The sequence below is a fragment of the Scomber japonicus genome, chromosome 2, assembly GCF_027409825.1.
Source record: "Scomber japonicus isolate fScoJap1 chromosome 2, fScoJap1.pri, whole genome shotgun sequence".
Classification (NCBI taxonomy): Eukaryota; Metazoa; Chordata; class Actinopteri; order Scombriformes; family Scombridae; genus Scomber; species Scomber japonicus.
Window position 1 is genome coordinate 15,519,286 of NC_070579.1, and position 21,531 is coordinate 15,540,816.

General features: G+C 39.2%; 1 protein-coding gene across 1 annotated transcript in view; it reads right to left on the minus strand.

Moving 5' to 3' along the window:
- dclk2a (doublecortin-like kinase 2a) overlaps positions 1–21,531 on the minus strand; it is a 38,643-nt gene that overhangs the window by 3,052 nt on the left and 14,060 nt on the right. Inside the window, exons 3-12 of the mRNA XM_053331342.1 lie at positions 9,913–10,042; positions 7,498–7,593; positions 6,887–6,937; positions 5,224–5,312; positions 3,444–3,531; positions 2,931–3,036; positions 1,607–1,664; positions 1,092–1,211; positions 861–1,007; positions 408–541 (exon numbers count right to left, since the gene is read on the minus strand). Of these exons, the coding sequence (XP_053187317.1) occupies positions 408–541; positions 861–1,007; positions 1,092–1,211; positions 1,607–1,664; positions 2,931–3,036; positions 3,444–3,531; positions 5,224–5,312; positions 6,887–6,937; positions 7,498–7,593; positions 9,913–10,042 (1,019 nt within the window). The remainder of the gene's footprint in view (positions 1–407; positions 542–860; positions 1,008–1,091; positions 1,212–1,606; positions 1,665–2,930; positions 3,037–3,443; positions 3,532–5,223; positions 5,313–6,886; positions 6,938–7,497; positions 7,594–9,912; positions 10,043–21,531) is intronic.

Sequence of the window (21,531 nt, forward strand, 5' to 3'; positions counted from 1 at the left end):
GTCAATGAGAGATTTACTACTGTAAATACGTTTCTATCACTCTAGTAGTTTTCATTTGACTATAATGTAACTGAAATAAATATCTGTTTATCACTATCAAGATTTATGCTGACCAATCTCAGTTTTAATGTCCTATCAGAACATATGGCTTCTCACTTATGTAGGAACAGATGTACATTTTTATTTCACCTTTATAAATGAAAACAGATGGTTCTTTTTAGACCAATAGGCTAGAATACTAATGCACATCCACACAATTTAGTTTATGTGGGACCAGTGTTAGATAGAAACGATAGAAAAATGCAGTGTGCAGCTACTTTTCCACCTCACAAACGAGTAAGAACATGCATGTCTCTAAATAATGAGCATAGTCACTAGTGAAAATTCTGCCAAAACATCCATCTTACCCAGACTCAGAGATGATTTCTGGTGCCACATATGTTGGAGTTCCACACACAGTATACAAGGGTCCCTCCACCACTGTGGCCAGGCCAAAGTCACCTAGCTTTAATGACTTGGTGCCATCTGGATACTCGAATACCTGGAATCCAATGGATGATCATGTTTAAGCCTGCTGAGCTACTGGATTCGTAACACCCACACACTTCTTCCAAAGCCACAATTTCAATTTGACCTCAAAAGGACAATGTTTTAATCCAAGTCAGATCTTGTGATCCATGTGGGTTAAAATTTAAAATGTGGCTTTGGAGTTAGTGTTCGGACATTAATCCGCCCTTATAGTACCAGTCAAAAGTTTCAACACACTTTCTTATTCAAGAAAAATTGAAGAATATGTCCAAATGTTTGACTGGTACTGTACAAATGAAAATTACACCCTTTCTATGAGTCAATATACATACCAGCAGGTTTTCTGGTTTAATATCTCTGTGGACGATGTTCATGCTGTGTAGGTACTTCAGAGCTCCAGCGAGATTGTACACCATGATGCTGGCATCTCTTTCTGTGTACTTAGCTGAGGAGGTGATTGAATCGAATAAATCCCCACCCTGCAACACAAAGCAAACATGTAAGGGGTTGCAAGGAAATCAGGATTGGTCACTGATATTAGCTGCTGTTAGTCTCTATTGTACCTTGACGAGCTCCATAACTAGATAGAGTTCAGAGGGAGTGTCCACTTCCTCAATCAGCATGATGATGTTGGGGTGTTTCACCTTCCGCAGCACTGCTACCTCATTCTCTATGAGGTGCTCCTGGAAAGACACCGGCACAAATAATCCAATGTTACTGTATGCTCCAATACACAGGATTTACACTGAGTCATTATGCTAATAAAAAAGACGTTGCATTGTTGATTGAATCTGAATAGGTGTCAAGGGTGTGTGATTCAGTGTGTGTCATTGTCTGCGTGTGAAAGTGTGCGGATAATTTGAGTTAGACGATGAATAAAACATTACCCGCTTAATCTAACTGTGAGGAATGAGAGGATCAGAGACACACAGGCAATACTGTGCTGTGTGTGGGTGTTAATAATGCACTGTGGAACACTTGCATATGACCCCTTCTTAACATGTGTGTGTATGATTATGTAGGAAAAATGAAAAAACAGACAAAATGGGAGATGGTGAGAAATAAAACAGAGTGAGACCTTTCCGCTGCACTTGGCCTTGTCTATGATCTTCAGTGCAAACTCTTTTCCTGTGGACCTGAACAGAAACAATGCAATTAGAGACAGCTGTAAAAACAATACCGATGCTGCAGCAGTGTCATGTAATTTAAATCAATTGCTCACTGGAGAGCCTCAGTTAAAGAGAGCAGAAGCACAGCCACAAAGCTACTGGAGCAGGATGTTAGTTTTATCAGACAAGTGTAGACAATAAGCAGGGATATAGCAGGTGGATCAACAAGAGTCTGGCAACACAGAAATATATCTAAATTGGCTTTGCAAATGTTTTATGATGAAGAAAATGCAAATTAACTCATTTGTTCATCCTGTGTTTGTTTTCAAGAAAACTCCATCAGAATGTGCACTCTCTAACTCAATTTTCTCATCATAATTATTTTAACTTGGGTCTGGGAAAAGTATGCAAAGCTGAAGTATGCCAGGCTGGGACTGAGGGTCTAATGGAGAGATAGTATTAAGTTATATTATGGGAATTTAAGGATCTGCTGTTTTTGGAGCAAGACACTAAAAGTCAGGATATATTGGCCTGTGCTGCTTCATGTCGGTCTCCTGTGACCTGACTTTTTGTAAGTGCAATACTAAATCACTGGAGCTCTCCTTTAAAGGGCTAGTATTTAGGATTTAGTGGCATCTAATGGTGAGGTTGCATATAGCAACAACCCACACCCTCAGCCCACCCTTTCAAGCATGTAGGAGATCACGTGGTAGCTGCGAAACTCGCAGAAAAAAGTAAAAGGCCCCTCTCCAGAGCCACTGTTTGGTCTGTCCTCTCTGGGCTACTGTTAAAACATTGTGGTGCAACATGATAGGCTCCATGAATGAGGACCTTCTCCCTCTGTAGATATAAAAGGCTCAGTCTAAATTAATGAATTCATGGGATTATATACTAATTAAAACATATTTGATGAATATTATATTACATTCTGCCAAGTCTGTTCCACTAGATGCCACTAAATTCTACACACTGCACCTTTAAGTACAGTATAGGCAGGTGCATCAGATTATAAGAAAACATACTTGGCAGGTGTCATCTCATCATCCTCCCTCCTGTCTGCCTGAGAAGTGTGTAGACTCAGAGATTAAAAGGCTAATGAAGTGAATTCACCGCTGGATTATTTCTGTCTCTACAATATCTGTCACCAAGACTTAAAAACCTGGATGGAGCAGTTACTGTGCGTGATGCTGGACTCATTTAACTGGCAACAAGGCACACTGCTGTGCTATTACTGTGGACGGCTGCCAACTGTGCATTAAATATTTCCACCCTAATTGAATGTGTTTCGCATACCTCTCAACACACTCCTTGACTACAGCAAAGTTGCCATCTCCGATGACCTTGCCAATTTTGTATTTTTCCAAGATATTTGAGGCAGGAAGGTAGCGGTTTCCGTTTACTGCAAGAAAATGTTACAACAGGATACAGACAAACTTTGGTGAGCTTTTTAGGAAACTCAATCAATTCTCAGACTGAATTAAGGGACCACATGCTGTGCTATGTATAAAACTGAGCTGCAATATTATACACACACACACACACACAGTCACACACAGCACTAAAATAATTTAGCTAAGTATGTGCTCACACAGCACTGGGATACTTCACACTTATCGTTCCCACGAGGCTTACTCTTAACCACTTTTGTTAGGTAAGCAAATTCTGTAATCTGCCCGGATGGGACAAGATGGAGAGCGTTTCAGTGAGATAGTCAATGTCATTTCCATATGATAGAGGGTGAGGGAGTCCATGGAATACTGTTGTCTTAGGAAAATGACTCAGCGTGGAGAGGAGAGGAGGACGTACCCTCTGGACTCAGTCGATTGGTTTGTTCCTGGTGGTTGCTCAACGAGCCATTGACATTTGTGGAAGAGATGTGGTGTGACGGAGGGATCTGTAGGATGCAAAAAGGAACAAAAATAAAGATGAGTGCTTGGCTTGAAACAAAATCTGTGGACGAGTCACCATGGCAACTTAAGCACCCACGAACATGCTGTACATGGATACATCATAGATGGTTTATTATTGGTAGGTGTTTTTTTAGTGGTAAAGACATTTTGTTATATAAAAATGCTTCAAATGACATGAAAAGAAAACATTATACTCACAACATACCAGTTAGTAGGCTACATATTTATTTTGTGTATAACTGCCTATATGAAAAAAAAACATCCAACCACTGAAGAAATTATATTCAGAAAATGTTTAACTTTTTTGCACATTAAAACTGAAATAAACAATAGTGAGTTAGGTCTAAAATAGCTTGCCCCTCAAAAAAGGTACATGGTGTCACTACAGGAATAGATCTCCTCCACATCCACTTATCACTGCACATAAAACCATTAAAGCTCCAAATGAATGATTCATTTGTCATCTCTGCTGGAGCATGGTCACTGGCATTTTCAACACCTTATGGCTATATTTTTGAAATGTCAGCTGCCAGCATTGAAATCAGTCTTTTCCATTATGTGCAGTAGTGGTTCTGCACCTTTACTGGAGCATCATGCACTGTGAGGATGTATTATTTAACCCTATGGACCAAAGTAGAAAGTGGGTCAGCCTCAAGGTCTCCTTTACAACAGGATACATAAAAAAGCTTTTTCATATAAGTAACTTTTGTGTGGCTTTAGTTTACTTGACCAACTCCATAACTGTTCTGGTGAGAAAGAGAGTGAGAGAGAGTGACAAACTTTCTCTTTGACGTTTTCTTCTGCTTCCTCCTTTGCTTTATTCATTTACTTTTTCTAAAAATGTTATTCTACTCAGCATCTTCGCCAGTAAATTTTCATGCTGTCAGTAAATCATAAAAATTGAATATCCTGCCAAATTAATGTGGATGGATAAGTCTATCACACAGCTTAGAGAGGAACGGTGGCTCTCTAGAAGAGGTTTGCCAGCTGGCTGGAACAGTTAGAAAACTGTAGTTTGGGACTAACACGCAGCTTACAGAAGAATCCATCAATAAATCAGATTAGTATCTCAAACTCTACCGAAAATACATCATAGAGCTGCAACATCAGCTCTACATACTGTACGTGGCTTTCAGTCAGGGACTTGATGACTTGACATAGATTTATATCCCCAATTTGTCATAAGTAGGTCGATATAATCATCCCTTTCCCCCCTACTTTAAAATCTAGTACAAGCTTGTAATTCATGATAAGATGCAACCATTTAATGTATGCAAGCCTGTACTATACAGAGCCATCCATTAAAGGTCTGATGGTGAAGTTCATGAGGAGAGCAAACTGTCATTTTATATATATTTTCTTCCTCTAATTGTCTGACAGGTCAGGCCTTGTGCTACTTGTCCTAACATGGACCAAGTGAAATAAATTGCAAATTTATTAAACATGCAAATGGTGTAAAAGTTTGTATTAGTAGTTCTAAGCAATTTCACAATCTCTATCAATGTATTTTTGTCCTTTCATGTATCAGTCGTGTGTATTATGACACTGATTAACAATGTGTGTGCATACATGCAGTGTCCATATAGTGTATAGAAATGTTGTTTGAGTACTGCTGCCAGTTTTGAGTGTCTGTGTGCACAACATCTACAGAATGTGCATTTAATATATTGTCTTACCTTAAAATTGGGCATGGGTCGGGGGCTGGTAGGAGATGGAGTGGACGACTTGGTTGACTTAGGTGTTGAGATCTGGCTGACACCATTTACTGAATGGAGAGATCAAATAAGGAATGAGTTGATTTGATATTTTTTATAGGGTTTATTTAGATACAATTGGATAAACCCACTTTCCATTGGCTTGTTCAAGAGGCGGTTTTGTTTGCTACCAGGTTATCCACTGTATGGCAATTTTAACTTAACCTCAACAATGCATCCAAAACTGGCTATAGGTGAGTATTAAAGCAGCATTGTTTCTTTTTTTTTTTTAATTTTTTGGTACATTACTACCTGTTAGCACAAATAAAAACAACACATTACTGTGTCACACTTACCCCCACACATATGAACATGAACATGGCAACTAAAAATAAGTAAAATAGTTGTTGCCTGTTACTTCCAGGGAGCGCAGGTGTTACAGTTGGAGAATATATTACTTGCATTCCCTGGGGTACATTAGCATGTCTACATCTACAGGTCTAAACTGGTGCTGCTGCTACTGTTCTTGCCAACTGCTGAGCACATGTTGATATATTGCATGCCTGAAATGCTTTGGTTCATCACATTGCACATAACAAAAATGTTTTGAGGGTAGTATAAGTATCCCTTTACATTATAAGCAGACTTTCTCATGTACTGTATGAGGCTTTAGTTAGTGTGTACAAGATGCACCGGTGCACAGCAGGGATGAGAGCTTCTACTGTTTGAGTGAATCACTCTCTCAGTCTCTTCATCTGCATTTACCCAGCTCAGCTGTAGAAAACCATTTCACGCTGCCTACAGGCTGCGTCTTTGTACTGCTGTTTCAGAATTCCACTTGTTGTTTCTTCATAGACTTTTTTTCCACCTGTCTTCTATGTATTTACTTTCTCTCGTATTTACTTTACTCTTCTTAAAGGAACTTCCAAATCAATATTTGAGAAAACTTCTGAAACATACATGACATCAGTGTAGTTTTACTTTTGAGCACCTCAGCTGCCATAGATATAGAGACATGTGATGTGATGAAGTGTTCAGCGAGAGCAGGATTTAATTAGCACAGTTGAAGAGTGACTCTAATCAGTTCATGGCTTTGAAATAGGACAGCACTGTACGTGATATCTTGTGGTCTATAGTCTGGTCAGTCATTCACCTTCAGTCAGAAGGATAGGCAACATAAAAAAATGTCTATGCTTGGATATAATGCTCCTTTAACATCAGAAAATACTGTTATAATACTGGATGGATTATGGATGAAACATTGCTTAGATCATTTCAACGGCATCTCTCAGCATGTCAGGCTAATGCTGCATTCATGAAATGTTGGTAGCATGGGAAGAACAAGAACTTCCATCTTGAGAGTGTTTATGCACTGTTTCAAGATACTGCTACCCCACTGCTACATGCTAATTACTCACACCATTTAAATCAATTAAACTTCGACTGACATAGTGGCATCTCTCACACCACCAAGGAAGATAAGAGGGGACATTAAAGATGGAAGATAGAAGAGAAGAGGGGAACGCTAAAGCAGCAATAACATTGTTTTACTCATTTTATCTTAATTACTGGAACAGAAGGATATGGCAGGTGTTTCCTAAGGCAAACAGTTTGAGACCAGATTGGGTGGAGCTAATAGGCTCACCTGGGGATTTGATTGGAGATGGACTGGTGGAATAGTGGACAGTACGCCTCGCTGAGCGTGAGAAAGAAAAAGATGAGACAGTAATATGAGAGAATAATAGTTGGGTAGAAATAACTTCTGTAATAACGTAACAACATGCTGAAACAAGCTGAACTTCAAATGCAACGCTAAAACTGCCGTCACCGCCAATCCAAACAGTCTGGCAAACTGTCAAAACTCTCCTCTTTGAATCTGACATAATGACTTGTAGAACATCAACTACTCAGCATAATGTTCCTTTCTTCAGTGCACCACACAAATTGCTTAGTCATACATCACAAATGCTGGTGAGGTAGTGAATGTTTAGGATGAGGCTGCCAGATAAATAAATAAGCCTGCCAACCAGAAGTATACTTATTAATGTCATTTCATTGCCATAGAAAGGGATTTTTCTTATGTGAAATCCATTCATTGCAGACTTGAAGAAGACTTAACCTTTCAGATATTCTATTTATGACTAGGCTACATTTGTTTTAATCTATGCATGAATAGCGAACCATCATCTCACAGGGCTATTACAGGCAGGGTTACAGAGTTCCTCGGCTCTTTGTGAGCGCAGTCACATGTCTTACCTGCACCTGGAGACTTGCTGCGTCGTGAAGGTCCAGGGCTCTTAGTCCGGTTTGGAGCAGCAGAGCGGCTGTTCGATGATTTCAGTACTCTGCATTCTGGAGAGAGAACATACTCAGGGTCACCACTGCATATATTAACCTTCTTCTATCAACAAACCTGCCTTCTCAAAAATGAGTTGATGTGGCAAAAAGCTGCTCTACCAGGGTTATGGTCCTAGTCATGTTATATAGGACTGCTGATTGTCATGACTGCTGGTGACACTTGATTATGGCAACAAAAAGGCAGCAATAAACACAGGCAAACAGTGGTTAGTCAAAACACATAAAAACCGCAATAGAACAGAGCCAAACCATCTTATATCAACCTCCCGTCTGGGCAGAGCTACAGTAGCAGTGAAAAGTTTGGTCAAATATTTGGTCAAACTTTTGACTGGTACTGTACATCATTATTTTCACATTGTTTTATGGCTTATGATCATTTGTGGTTTTTTGATAGTAGTGTCAGTAAAATAGATAGCTTTTCTGAACAGATACCAAACAACAAGCTGTTTTTTCATTTTACAGTCAGATTAGATTTTAAGTCAAAGTTCTCCAGTATTAAATATTGTCTGGACACAAACAGATATTGATGTAGACCATCTCATTAAAGATATGTAAATAAGAATATCGTAAAAAAATAAAACAGCCTCTCACATTAAGATGATGTACACTTCATTACACTGTGGAATGAAGGGTTTATAGAAAACATAATTTAGCCAAAGTTCCACTAACAATATATTATCTGACGATCTGCTGATGTGCAGTACTAAACACACAGTAAGCTATTCATGAGTAAAACACTTTATTCAGGCCTAGAGCTGAGTCTATCCTGTAAAGCGAACATAAAGCAATTCTTGTGTTTCCCTCTGGAATGCAACATCCAAAACTAAATTATTGCTCTACACTATGAACACATGAAGAAAACCATACACACAAGTGTTGCTTTTTCGTGGCGTTTGCTGCATGCCACAGCTGATTTTGTGGTGTTGCTTTGTAGTTCTGTTCAGTAAGAGCTGATGTTGTAATAAAGCTTGTGGTAAAACATGTCAGGGCTGTGTTAATGAGGGTGGGGGTGGTGAGAGGTGTAATATAATGACAAACACATGAAGAAGAAAAAAAAACACATGCCCACAGAAGCACACCCACACAGCATTTCCACTGTGTTCCCCATGCTATTTATCACTGGATATATTTCACTCACTGATTAAAGGAGCTCTCTGTAAGGCACAGTTCTCCTCATGGTGCACACATGTGAAACACCAACAAACCAAATCTTTTTATAAGATAAATCCTGAAGTCAGAATATTTAGATATTTAAAACTTTGAATAAAAAACAAATAATGTTGACATATTTTTAGGGACCATGTAAATTCAAGTCTTTATTTACCTCGTTTGATTACACTTAACTTTTGTACTTTTTTGCATTATCTATTTCACAGTCCATTTTCTACACTTTTATTCTTTCCATGTTTCAAGAGTAGAGTTTGTGCTGAACCTATTTTGCAAAAGGAAGAGATGCTTCTGTACCTTCAGCACTGAGTACAGTGTGCCTTTTTTGTTCTTTCAAAGACCTAATTCTTAAAAGTGGAGCACAGGAGTGTAAGTGGAACGAAAGCTCCAACTATCTCTGAATACCACCAATGCGCCATCACTCATCCCAAGCTCACACTGTGTATGTGTGTGTTAGGATGTGCCTCCTGTTGTTAGCTAACCTGACAAAATCAAAAAAAAAAAAAAAAAATTAAACAGGATGTCAATACTTTGGTCTGTGACTAAAATAAAGTATTCTTCCTTCCCGTGAGGTTGTCCAATCTTGGCTGAGGTTCTACAGTACATGGCTGTGACAGTGAATAGATCTGCTGGTTTAAAGAGGTCATATCCTGCCAGTGTGCTCTCAAACTTTCAGTGGGTTTTTAGCAAGATAAAGAGGTAATATCCAACAGAGGATGTGTATTACATCATATGTACACCACATGCGGTACAGGACATGAACACAATGGCATTCACAGCGATGGGCTGGGTTAAAATTTAAACATCTTTTCCTCACTTGACAGCAATAACGTGTGTTTGGACATGGGTAGTGCCTGTTTTTTGTTGCTGCTGGACTCTTAATTATTAAAAACACTGTAGTTTAACGAAAATTGCACAATTCCACAATTCAATTTCTAATGATCTGGATTAAATAGGTAAAAGAATCATCTAATACACACACACAGGCCATATCCTGCTGTCAAATTACAAAAGGAAAGGAGCATTGCAAGCACTTGTTAGAGAAGAATGGTGAGGAAGGACACCGGGACTAACACTAAACACTAAGCAAACACACACAGACGTACACACAGAGACAGATGTTTAGTTAGTCTTAAGCAGGCCTACCAGTCATAAAGGCTGTGGAAGCCTTACCACTGTGATCCAACACAAAGTCATCCTGGGCATAGCGGTACTTCTCTGGGCCACATGCTATAAACACATCATCATCCCCAAAGAAGTCCTGTAAGCACATGATCTGGAAGAAGATAGGTAAACAGAAAAGACAGATTAAATAAATAAAGATTATAGTGATGATGTAGTAACTGTTTGTGATGTTTAGAGGGAGTGGTGGAGAAGTAGCAACACAACACGTTTGAAATATTCTGTAACATATTCAAGTAATGCACATTTTTTATTTTGTTTTACAGCATCCTTTAAATTATTTCAAAAATGTGACCATCCCCGCCATTGTTTCTGCAGGGTCAGACACATGTGATTGTACTTTTTTGATATCACATTAAAAAGGTTTCAAACTTTATAAAAATAGGGCTTTTAGTATCAAAACGTACTAATTATGTCGGATGGCCCTCATTAAAATGAAAATATTTCAGTGTTCGGGGTTAATCAAAACTACCATATACTGTGTACTGTCTAACAGTTTAACCTATAATGATGCATCTTCCTTTTTGAAGATACGGCCTTTAAAGTTCATTCTTAACCTTGAAAACGAACACTTGACAAAACAACCTAAACTCAAGGTCCACTTTCTCACTTGTTCTGGCTCAATGAGGTAATAAGCAGATTTTCCTGATAACCTAGTCAAAAGCACCATGACAAGCCAGTAAATGGACCTTGAACTGAGATTGTTTTGTCAATTGCTGTTTTCAAGGTCAAGAATGAACTGTCTAGCTAAACCTTTAAGTCAAAAAGTCCTAGATTTTCACAGAAACAGGGTGTTCAAGTTTGAGCATCTACATTTCCATGGCAACTGAGCAAACTCAATCTGCTAATGAGGGGCAGTGTGATATGATGGAAAGCTCCAGAACAAGAAACTTTGAGGTGAGTTTGTTTTGCCAAATTATATTTTATAAAATCTACATCTATATAGGTACTTCTATCTTTAGCCATCAGATAAATGTGTATATTTCCATCTTTTCTCAGGAGAAGTATTACAGTATATGTTTACTTTATATACAATATATATATTGTCAATCCTCGAAATAACACACCACTGATGCCTTTAAGTTACAGATTTGGTTTTCCAGTATTCCTCCTGTAAAACATGCTGGTTCCAAGGATTTTATAGGATGTTACATTATTTTACATGACCCTATTGACTTTCAGGTATTTCACTATAGATGTTTCAGGAGTGAATGTATGAGGTTGTTATTTTTGGATTTAAAATTTAACAATTGCTTTATTCTGCTGTAGTGAGGACAAACAATTTCTTTAATTCCGAAAAAAGTATAAAGGCTGGTCAGACCAAGCATTTGTGCTCTCAATCGCCTGATGGCTGAAAAGATAACGAAACTGACAACAGGATGCAAAGACACTTACACTCTTTTTCTTTCTCTCTTACTCCCTGATGGTGCTGACTTAGGACAACTGCCAGACCCCCCATAAATTAGAGAGTGCATTCCTGAGTTGAACTAACAATGTTATGTTCCTTCTGTGAGCCCAAGTTTGGATCAATGTTAATTAAATGTCCAATCATTCAATAACCCAGCTGGTATTACTCAGCAAATATAGTCTTGTAAGGTGATCCACCCATGTTGACTGTGAATAGCAAAATCTCTGCAATACCAGTTATACAAATATGTTGTGTAATACTGTATTTTACTTTTACTGTAAAAGCTAATTAGTGTTGTTTAACCTCTGTGTAGCTATTTGTAACAACTAATTCATCATGAATTTAATGTAGTGACCCATGTGAGGCCCTCATTGCTTGGCGACCAACTGCATCTGCAAATTCGCCTGGCAGCACAGCCAGCACCGGATGCGCGTTCATGGCGGGAGGCCTGCAGGCTCCACCAATTTGCTGATATGCCTTGTGAGCGGATATAGCACTGCACCTAATTTTGGAACCAGCTGAAACGACTTATCTCTGTATGACACTCCAACAAGCAGGAGAATTTCACATCTATCTATGATACAAGTTGATATTGAATAGAAATAATTCCCTTAGAGAAGTTGAAATTCCACCGCTCTTTGATAACTCTGAGTCACACACCTCACTATTGCCAACTAAGTGATCAGTTTATCTCAACATTTAAAAAGACCTTTTATTCATTTATTAGATTTGTTTTTGTTTTTATGTACTTCTTATTATTGCTTCATTTAGTCAGTAATGGATAGACATTCAGTTGTTAATAAATGCGTTCATCTATCAGCAAGAAATTGTCTGTGTGTGTTTTCCAAAGCAGAAGACAGAGGTCCCTGTATCAAAAAGAGTCACTATTTCTGGTTACAAGACTGCTCAATTTGATATTTATTTTCTCTCTAATAAAGGTGGTACCCCAAACTTTAACAAGTGCAAAGATCAGTTTGTAAAAGTCATAGTATTGATAAATCACACAAGCAGCTAATTGAAACAAGCCAATATCTGTGTGATGTGTGGGTTAGGGTGAGGCTGTGGCTTTGGCTGCGTATTTGTATTAGTGAATAGCGCAGAGACACAGGGTAAAACACAATGTCAAGGTCAACACACCCTGGGATCTGCAGAGTCACAGAGGAAAGCAGTACAGTTAACGTCGGTGCTGCAGGGTGATTTATCTTGCTCTTTTTTATTCTGTCCCACACTGTGATCGTCATTTTCTCTGCAGCTCTGTGCTCTTTTTCTTTTACGCCCACCACCCACCTCTGGAGACAGCAACGGGAGTTACTTTTAAACTATAGCAAGTTGTGCCCACATGCAAGCACACACACACACACACACACACACACACACGTTTACATCACTTCAAAGGACATTACATTGTCTTACATTAATCATCTTACCTAACCTTAAATTTACCTTGACTAAACCAAGTCTTTAATAAGGAGAGTCCCCACAACATCCCCATAATGTGAGAAATACCTTGACTACACACACACACATACAGTATAATAAGATTATCCCTCTGTTGCTGTATGTGGACAAGTAGGAAAACAAAGGAGGCAAAAGATCCGTTCATTATCTCACCCCCCACATGCTCACCCACACACTGGCAGGCATATGTACATGCAAGTACGCACACACACACACACACACACACCCATGAAATGAGAGAAAGAGGAGGAGGACAGGATGGCTGAAGATTGTAGGCAGATGGATCCTCTGGGGGTGATTGGGGGCTGACACAGTCAGGGAAAGAGTGCATTTGTGTATGTGAAAGGTGGGTATTAGAAGAACTGGTGGTCCAGAGAAGGCAAATGGCTACTGAGGAGCACAAACTATCACCTTAAGAGGACGTAGAGGGTGTTGGAAAAGAAAACAGAAGAGGAGTGGGAGTATATAACACCACAAATATACTGTATATCATACAGGAGGCCTAAGTTACACTTCCATTAATAATAGATGAGACACTTCACATGACACTTCTGCTTGTCCTACATTCAGACAGCATGAATTAAAAATGAAACAAGATTCAGTATCTATAACATTCTCATAAATAATCAATACAGCTGTAGTGTGCCCTCTTTTGTCTGATCTTTGATGACTTGTACTTTGAAACAAATGAAAAGAATCAGTGAAGGTACAAGTGGAGTGTCTGTAATATGTGTCCACACTGGGCTGTGGCAAATTAGGTTTGACATAGCTGGAATGAATGCCATTCTTTAGATGAGCTCTCACTGTGGAACTTGGCAGCTGAGTGCTACGCCATACTGTCAGGGCACAGGTGTTAGAATCACCATGGCAACAGCCCACAGAGATAGTCCAATGTATGTGTCAAAAATTCACAGAGGGTGTATTGAAAACTATCATGCTGAGAGACTAATGCATGTTGACAATATCTAATATTTGTATTGACACAGTGGATCACATTTTCCTGTATTTATGTCATTTATCAATTCACCCAGTGCACTAAATGTGTTTGGAGCTCTCTGTGCACGAGCTTGAGGACAACGTGAGTCAGCAACACTAGGACTGCTGAGGTGAGCACTGTCCCCTGGCAGGGAAATCACCGGCCGTGATGACATAAGCAGATAGAGGACCTTGGTGACAGGTGCAGTCATGTGATGCTGTTTGACAACCACAAGGCAGGCTCTGCATTTTCACATCTGTACTTTTTTTCCTAAAGATATATATTTTTTGGCAGACTACCATTAGCTTTAATGGATAGCTGATAGTAGTCAAGCAGACAGGAAACCAGGGAAGAGAGGGGGCATGTATGACATGCAAAAAGTGTCCCTAGTCAGAATCAAACCAGGGATGTTGCAGTATTATGGCAATGGCAGTAACCACTCAGCTATCAGGGCACTCCTTTAAATCTGCACTTAACAAATGGTGGCAGATTCACTGATATAAATGAACTCACATTCATCTGACTTCCAATTTGAATCCATGCTCAAGCAAGCATTTACCAAGTTAGGTTTCTTTTTTGTCCTAGCACTCCTTAAAGCAACAGGCTTATTGTGAGTAGGCTGTATTCTGATTTACTTCCACCCCAACACACATTTCTCTCTCTGCAAGGCTAGTGTGTGTCTGGCATGTGATAAAGTACGCTTCAGCTGGCCTGTGACACCCAGGGGAATATGGGGAAATGGAGACAAATGGTGACTGTACTGTATGGACACAGCTTTAAGAATACCAGGATGCAAGGAAAGAAGTCGTGGTTGAGAAAATATGTTAAATGACAACATTTTAACTTAAATTGTACCAATTACACATTATAAAATATTAGGTGAAATATGTGGGGTAATGTTTTGCTGACACCCACTGAAGTGATATAGACGTGTTCTGCAGGCCTTTTAAGACTGTAAGACTTTTAACCAGGGAGGTGAAATGCTGCTTTTAAGTCTTACTCTTAAGAGCTGCTCCAGTGCGTGCAGAATTTTACCATTTCTGACTTTGGTGTCCTCTAGCAATATCATCAAAAAAGACAATGTACCAAATAATCCATAGATGCACTGATATCAAGGAGGTAAAAGGACTAGACTGCATAATTTTTCACTGAGATTATCTCATTTTTCTACAAAAGAATATTTCTGTCAAAATAGTTTGAAAGATTTTATAGTCACATAAAAATGGACACATAGTGGCTTTAAGAGCACTAATACCATGCATGCTGGGAGACGATGAGCATCAGTTGACTTTTATAATCAACAAACCTTTATGAAAACAATGAGGTGGTGTTTGTCTTTGTTAATCTGTTCAAACTCTCACTCAGTCTTGGTCTACTTGGTATGACTTGGTCTAATGTTTTCTCCCTCCATCAACCCATCACCTGTATTTCTAGTCTCAGAATACAGAATATATCATCTTAAAAGGGGTATATAACCATTTATGCAATACAGGACCCTAAATCCTCTGACATAAATGTCTCTGACCAAATGAATTAGTATATACTAACCAAATATGATGCTGCTTTTACCATAATCCTAGAAGTACCATGAAGAATACGTAAATGCAATGGGCTCTTTTTCTTAAAAATAAGTACAAAATGTTACAGTAGATTACTTGCAGCAAAGTAGGAGGGGTAAAGGAGTGTATGAATGTCAGATTGCATCGTCCATGTTTCTCTTTGCTCTTGTCAACCAGGATAGCCAATGGCACTCCATCGCCAACGCTGTCCTGTTATGGCCTGTCTTGTTATGGCTTGTCTCGGCCAATCAGTTAAGTGAACTGTTTGCAGGGTTCTGCATTGGCTGGGTGACGTGTCTTGAGGGTAAACTGAAGTTTGCCCTCCAAAATGCGACACCCCCCACCCTCTCGTATGTCTGACCTTCTCTTGCTCTCAACATCCGTCTGTGTCCTCCGTCTTGCTTGCTGTACTTTCTGCCCTGCTAAGCTTGGCAACAGAGGGAATAGAGGCCAAGGGCTGAAAGTGTGTTTGTGGGCATAGTAAACTATCAAAAGGAAACTATTTATCAGACCAATCACAAATCCTACCACTGGCTAGGTTATACCAAAGTCGTATACTGCTAAAAAACTACTTCAAGAGAAGAAGGAATAGGTAAAAAAAAAAAAAAAAAGGAAAACATTATAACTTAAGGTGCAAGGGAATTTAACAAATCTAATAAGTGAGTGTTTTCGATTTTCAGAACATTAATACAAACCAAAACTGCCCATCATCCAAAAATATACACAATATCTATACACTGCACTTGATTTTTTTTATCTTCATTTGCTCTTTGTGGCTTTCTTTTCACACAGAAAAAGCCACAAAACAGCAGATGCTTTATTCAGGACACTGTAAAAGGCTGTGAATGGCTGAAGAGGAGACACACAAGACAGCAGAGGCCCCCCTTGTGTTGGTTGACACAATGATTCCTGTAATCACTGGGTACCATCAGTCCCCATTAAATCTCCAAACCCCTCATTGCTGCTCATCAATGTGAGCTAAAGAAAGAGGATGGAGTCCTAAGGAGACAAAAAAAGATCAAAATCTCTGCATCTTACCTTGGGGAATGTCATTCTTCACAGGACTGCTGCTGATGCCAATCAAAGAACCTTTCATGGTAAACTAGTTTTCCATTCTTTTCACTAGCCTTTACTCTCACTTAAACTGTTACTTAGTTGAGAACAAATAGATAGCTAGATGCCTATTAAATTTGTTAGTGCGATGCTTAATCTCAAACCAACCCGGTTATTAACTCAGTGTGAACTCTTACTGAGAGACAGAGGAAGCTTCCCGAGACCATTTAAGTCCTCTGGATTAGAGCGGTAATTCTCAGACACGTGTAACAGCCAAGACAAGGCAGTGGTACAAAATTGGGCAATGAGAAATCTTAAGCCCATCATTAACTCACTACTGTGGATTCACAACATTAGCCATATTACCCATTAGCTACTAAATACTCAAACTGAGTTCAAAATCTCTTGAATAATGAGTGTTTCAAGGCACAATTTAGTATGAACTGGTTCTTATAAACTCAGATGTAAAGGAACCAGAAGAAGAAATGTGGTAAACAAGCATGCAAGATTTCATATATTCATGAGGGACATTTTATCTGAAGATACTGAAAGCGAAAGCACTTCAGAACAAAAGAAGCATGAATTGAGACCAATTTAGGGAAACAGTAGTGCAGAGAACAGTAGCCAGTGACTGCTTGGCCTGTCAAACATTACACAGCTGTCTGGCTCCCTCTCCACCAAGTCATATTCACACAGAGAAGACTTTACAGTACATAACCTCAGGCAGTCTGAATGAGTGCAGAACACTTTAAACTTAAATTGAGCTGTGCAAGAAGGGATGAACAGGATATAAACCCAAACATGCACACAACTTTTAAGCCTAATGAGCCTCAGTAGATCCCTTTACTCATTAAGAAACCGAGAGACTCAAGACAAAATTGCTGAGGTGCTAAGATCCACAAGAGACGTATAAAATGTTTGTTTTTGTTGCAAATTAACATACTCCTCAGTTTCCAATTATTCCAACAATATTACTGTGCTTAGGTGGCTACTAATTTCCAAAAACCTGCATTACTATCTGTGAAATATTTCATGCAAATGATTTATATAATTAAATAAATAGAGGATACAAATAAAAACAGTCCACTAACATCAACATCAACACCCTTAAACCAAGAGTCACACCTCAAGTCAACTGAAAGAAGTTTGATGTGCAAATGAAACACCTCCATCAGATTGAGATGCTTGCTACAAGTGTCAGATTCACTTAGATGTAAAGCTCAGAATCTGCCCTATGCAAGAAAAAAATCATCACATCAATCTTGCACAACTTGCTGAGGCAATCTGGGCTTTCGTACATGATTAAACTCAAGCAGAGAAACAATAAAGTGTCTGGGCTGTGGGGGGGGTTTGAATGCACGCTAACCGTATCATGGTGTCAACTTTCCTGTTGGGAGAGTGAAAAGCTTGCTGAAAAGAATGGATGAGAGCCAGGCTTGGACAAACAAAACAAAACAAGTGGTTGAGATCACACAATAGCACACAATAGATGCCCTCCCCGTCATTGGCCGCCACACGTTCTGCACAGCTGACAGCCTTGTGCCCCCTGACACCACAGCTCTGTCGTCTGCCGGCTTTTTGTTTTCCTGTTTTGTCGATGTGGGGTATCATGGCAGCACTTGTGAAACATAGAAAAGGCACTTTTGCTTTAAAAATACAATTGAGGACTTGAGGAGAACACTGACGCAGGGTGTCTATTAATCAACCATCTGCCAGGAGCAACAACATGAGTTCAGGATTTGTGCGTTTTCATCTCCAAAAAGGCCAAAACAACAGCCACATTACACCAAGCCTTAATCTTTTTAACTTGGAATAATTTAGTCTTTCACTTTTAAGCTTGTATTTTGCCACATACAAGTTTGGCATCTTCTACCATTAAATCCTCAATTTAGATTTAAAAAAAAATCTAGGCTAACTGAATAACATAATAATATAATAATATATTAGTAATATATAGTAATATAATGTACATTAAGGAAGTGTAACATTGTAGTAATTTAAGTGTATGAGGCAAAAAGTATTTTTTTTCTACAATAATTTATCTTGCAACATCAAATAATGTTTTTTCTTGTAGGAATTCAGTACAACAGACATTACATGATTCCTCCACGACTCCAGGATAAACAATAGCTCATCTATGAACATAACCAAGGATATCCCTGGTTGGATGGTGTCATGACACTGGTGTCAGATGGTGCTTTATGCTAATGACAGCACAGAACAATAGGTGGGTATGCAAATTACACGGTTGTTGACCTAAATGGCGGTGTTTAATCCAGACTTGGCCCTGAAAACAGCTCACGCCTGACAATCATTTGGTGCCCTTGTGTGGTATTGCCTCTAGCTAGCCAGAGAGGGACACAGTCTTACTAATATGCCTGTAACTGCCAGCTTGTTTCATCGTCCTGTCAGAATGGTATGCAAATGACAAGGTACAGTGATATCCACATCAGTATGATAACACGGTTAGCAAAGGTCAGACACCTTAATGAATGTACAGGAAACCCCTTCAACAGAGCGCAAAGGACAGCAGAGCAGCACGTCTCTGTTAACACATGTACTGTAAGACCTGTGAGGGTTTAGAGTATTGGGGCCAGGAGGGCATCATCATTAGGAGCATGTCATGTGAGATGATGCCACAGTCCATCAAAGTCACCAGCATCTACCTCCTTCTCACAGCTAAGAGTCTCTTCCTAAGATATATTCACAAAGCTGCTGAGGGCAACTCAGTCATAAATGTGGACTTTTAATTCAAGAGAACAGGCAGGATTGAGCTCCTTATGAAAGAACTCATGATATTTAATGAACAAGCATCCTTATCACGTCCATAGGTTGATCGTCCCCACAATGCTGGGAATTGCAAATATTCTTACCCAAAAACTGTGCGGTCTTTTAATTATAAATTTCTCTGCAATTTAAAAAGAAAAACCTACAACTTCATTCAAAAACAACCATATAGTCAGCTAAGATTCTAGTTGTGGATCGACATGCTGCGTGAGGACTCTGCAGCCTGTCTTTGCCCCCTCATCACATCCAGTCAGCAGCTTCAACCACTTCAGGACAAATACATCATGAGCTGAATTATGTCTAAAAGAATATGCAGTAGCTTCAATCAAAAAACATAATTTTTGGATGGCATAATTATTTGGACATGGGTTCATAACCCTAACTACACGAGGATGTGAGTAGTAATCAATCTTTCATTGAGAGTCCTTTAGGTACTCACTTCATCTGCATGTTCCAAATCCTATTAGTGAGGGATAGAAATTACTCCAGTTACTGAAATCACTGTGTTTTGTTTTGATAGAGCTAAAAGGGAAAGTTATACAGGAAAAGGTTCAACTATTAAGAGTAGTTTGTTCAAATAAAAGACAATGTAAGCAATTTATAGCCTCATACCTGTAGAAAACAAGATACACAAAAAAGAAAAATCATGCATTGACTATTTATAAGTGGAGTCTGTTGGGAGTTGTCCCTGTCTGTCTGCCTGCCTGCTGCTCTGACCCACAGCATGGCATCAAATTCTTTGTACCATGAAAAACTGCTGCAGACCTGTGGGTGACCTCAACTTTGGTTATGCACACTGTATGAATGCAGGAGCACTAATGCACTTGCTTCAAGAATGTCAGTCTACACAGCCTGACAAGATTGTGATGAGCTTGACAAAAGGAGGTAGAGAGCAAATTAAACCATCAATTTGCCTTATGTAATTTATTTCATACATCAACATGTATGATGGAGGTTTTTCCAAGTAAACAGTACCTGAGTCTTATTCTTATCATGGAGGAAACATCGACTAAACTACTGAAAAAAAAAGAAGACCTTACATCTGAGCGGACTGTCCAATTATCTGTGCTGAGTCCAATTTCCTCTCCCTTTCCATAGCTTGCTGTGTGCACTGAAAAAGGCCTTTAAAGATTTCTGCGAGATGAGCATTTCAGCCCTTACAGCTCAGCAGTCTAAATGGTCCAGGTCTGCTTCCAGCTCCTGGTTAATGGACAGACTGACTGTCATCACTGATAACATCACTGAGTGAAGAGGATCGTGAAAGGCAAAAGTATTTCTGTATTTTAATCCATTCTCTGTGCACACTGTTGTTTTTGGCTAGACAAAGAGGAATGTTCAACTTATCTGAACTTTTCACCATTACAGAGAAGAGATTTAAGCATTACATTACCTTTATGGTATCTGAAATACACCAATTTAATACTGTTGGTCAGCTTCTATAATATAAATCTACTGTAATACAGATACAAAATGAAGAATACAAGAATTCAGTATGATTAGCAGTAGCCGACTTCTTCATCTAAACATCTTATGAGAGAGATATATTTTAAGGTACAATGATTTACAAGACTGAATGAGAAAGAAAGGACAGAGTGGATATTGATTGGTACAGCCAGAACAAGCACAGGTTAACATCTTATCTTTTTTTACATTTTCTAATTAGGTATGACAGCAATGGCATATGCAGTGAACTGAATCTAATAAATGTTTGTACAGGATGCTACATGTAAAATCATGACCTACACATTTAACATTTGGCTCTTAAAGGTGTAGTAACCGATAGCCTAATAATCCAATACATTTTTTGTCAAAATCACCAAATCTCTTCTCACTATCCGCTAGCTGTCCCTTCTAAGTGCGCGCTGAAAATCTCAATAAAGTCTCAATAAACAGCTTGGCTCTGAGATTCAGCAGATAAGTATGTGGCTCGGAGCGAGCTAACACAACAATGCCCCAGCCAATCAGAGATAGGGAGCGTTCACGGTCACACAGAGGGGGTGGGAGGGTTACGTAGTGTACGCAGTCGGAGTGAAAAACGTCTGGTACAAACTTAGTGGAGAAGGAGAGTTGACCAAGAAACCTAACCCTAACAAAACATATAAAAGAAGGACTTACCCTAACCCGGCAGAGGAGCGGAGAGTGAAGGCGGACGCTGATCTGCCGGACAGGTGAGTAACATCAGCGCTGCTTCACATAAACTGTTACGTTACCTGCTGACAGCTCACTGTCTAGTTAGTCAGGATGTAGTTGTTGTGATGTTAGCTGTAAAGTAGCAGAGTTGTTACTACAGCGGTTTGACGCTCTGCACGTTAGCTTCGCGCTAACGTTAGCAGCGTGCTAAC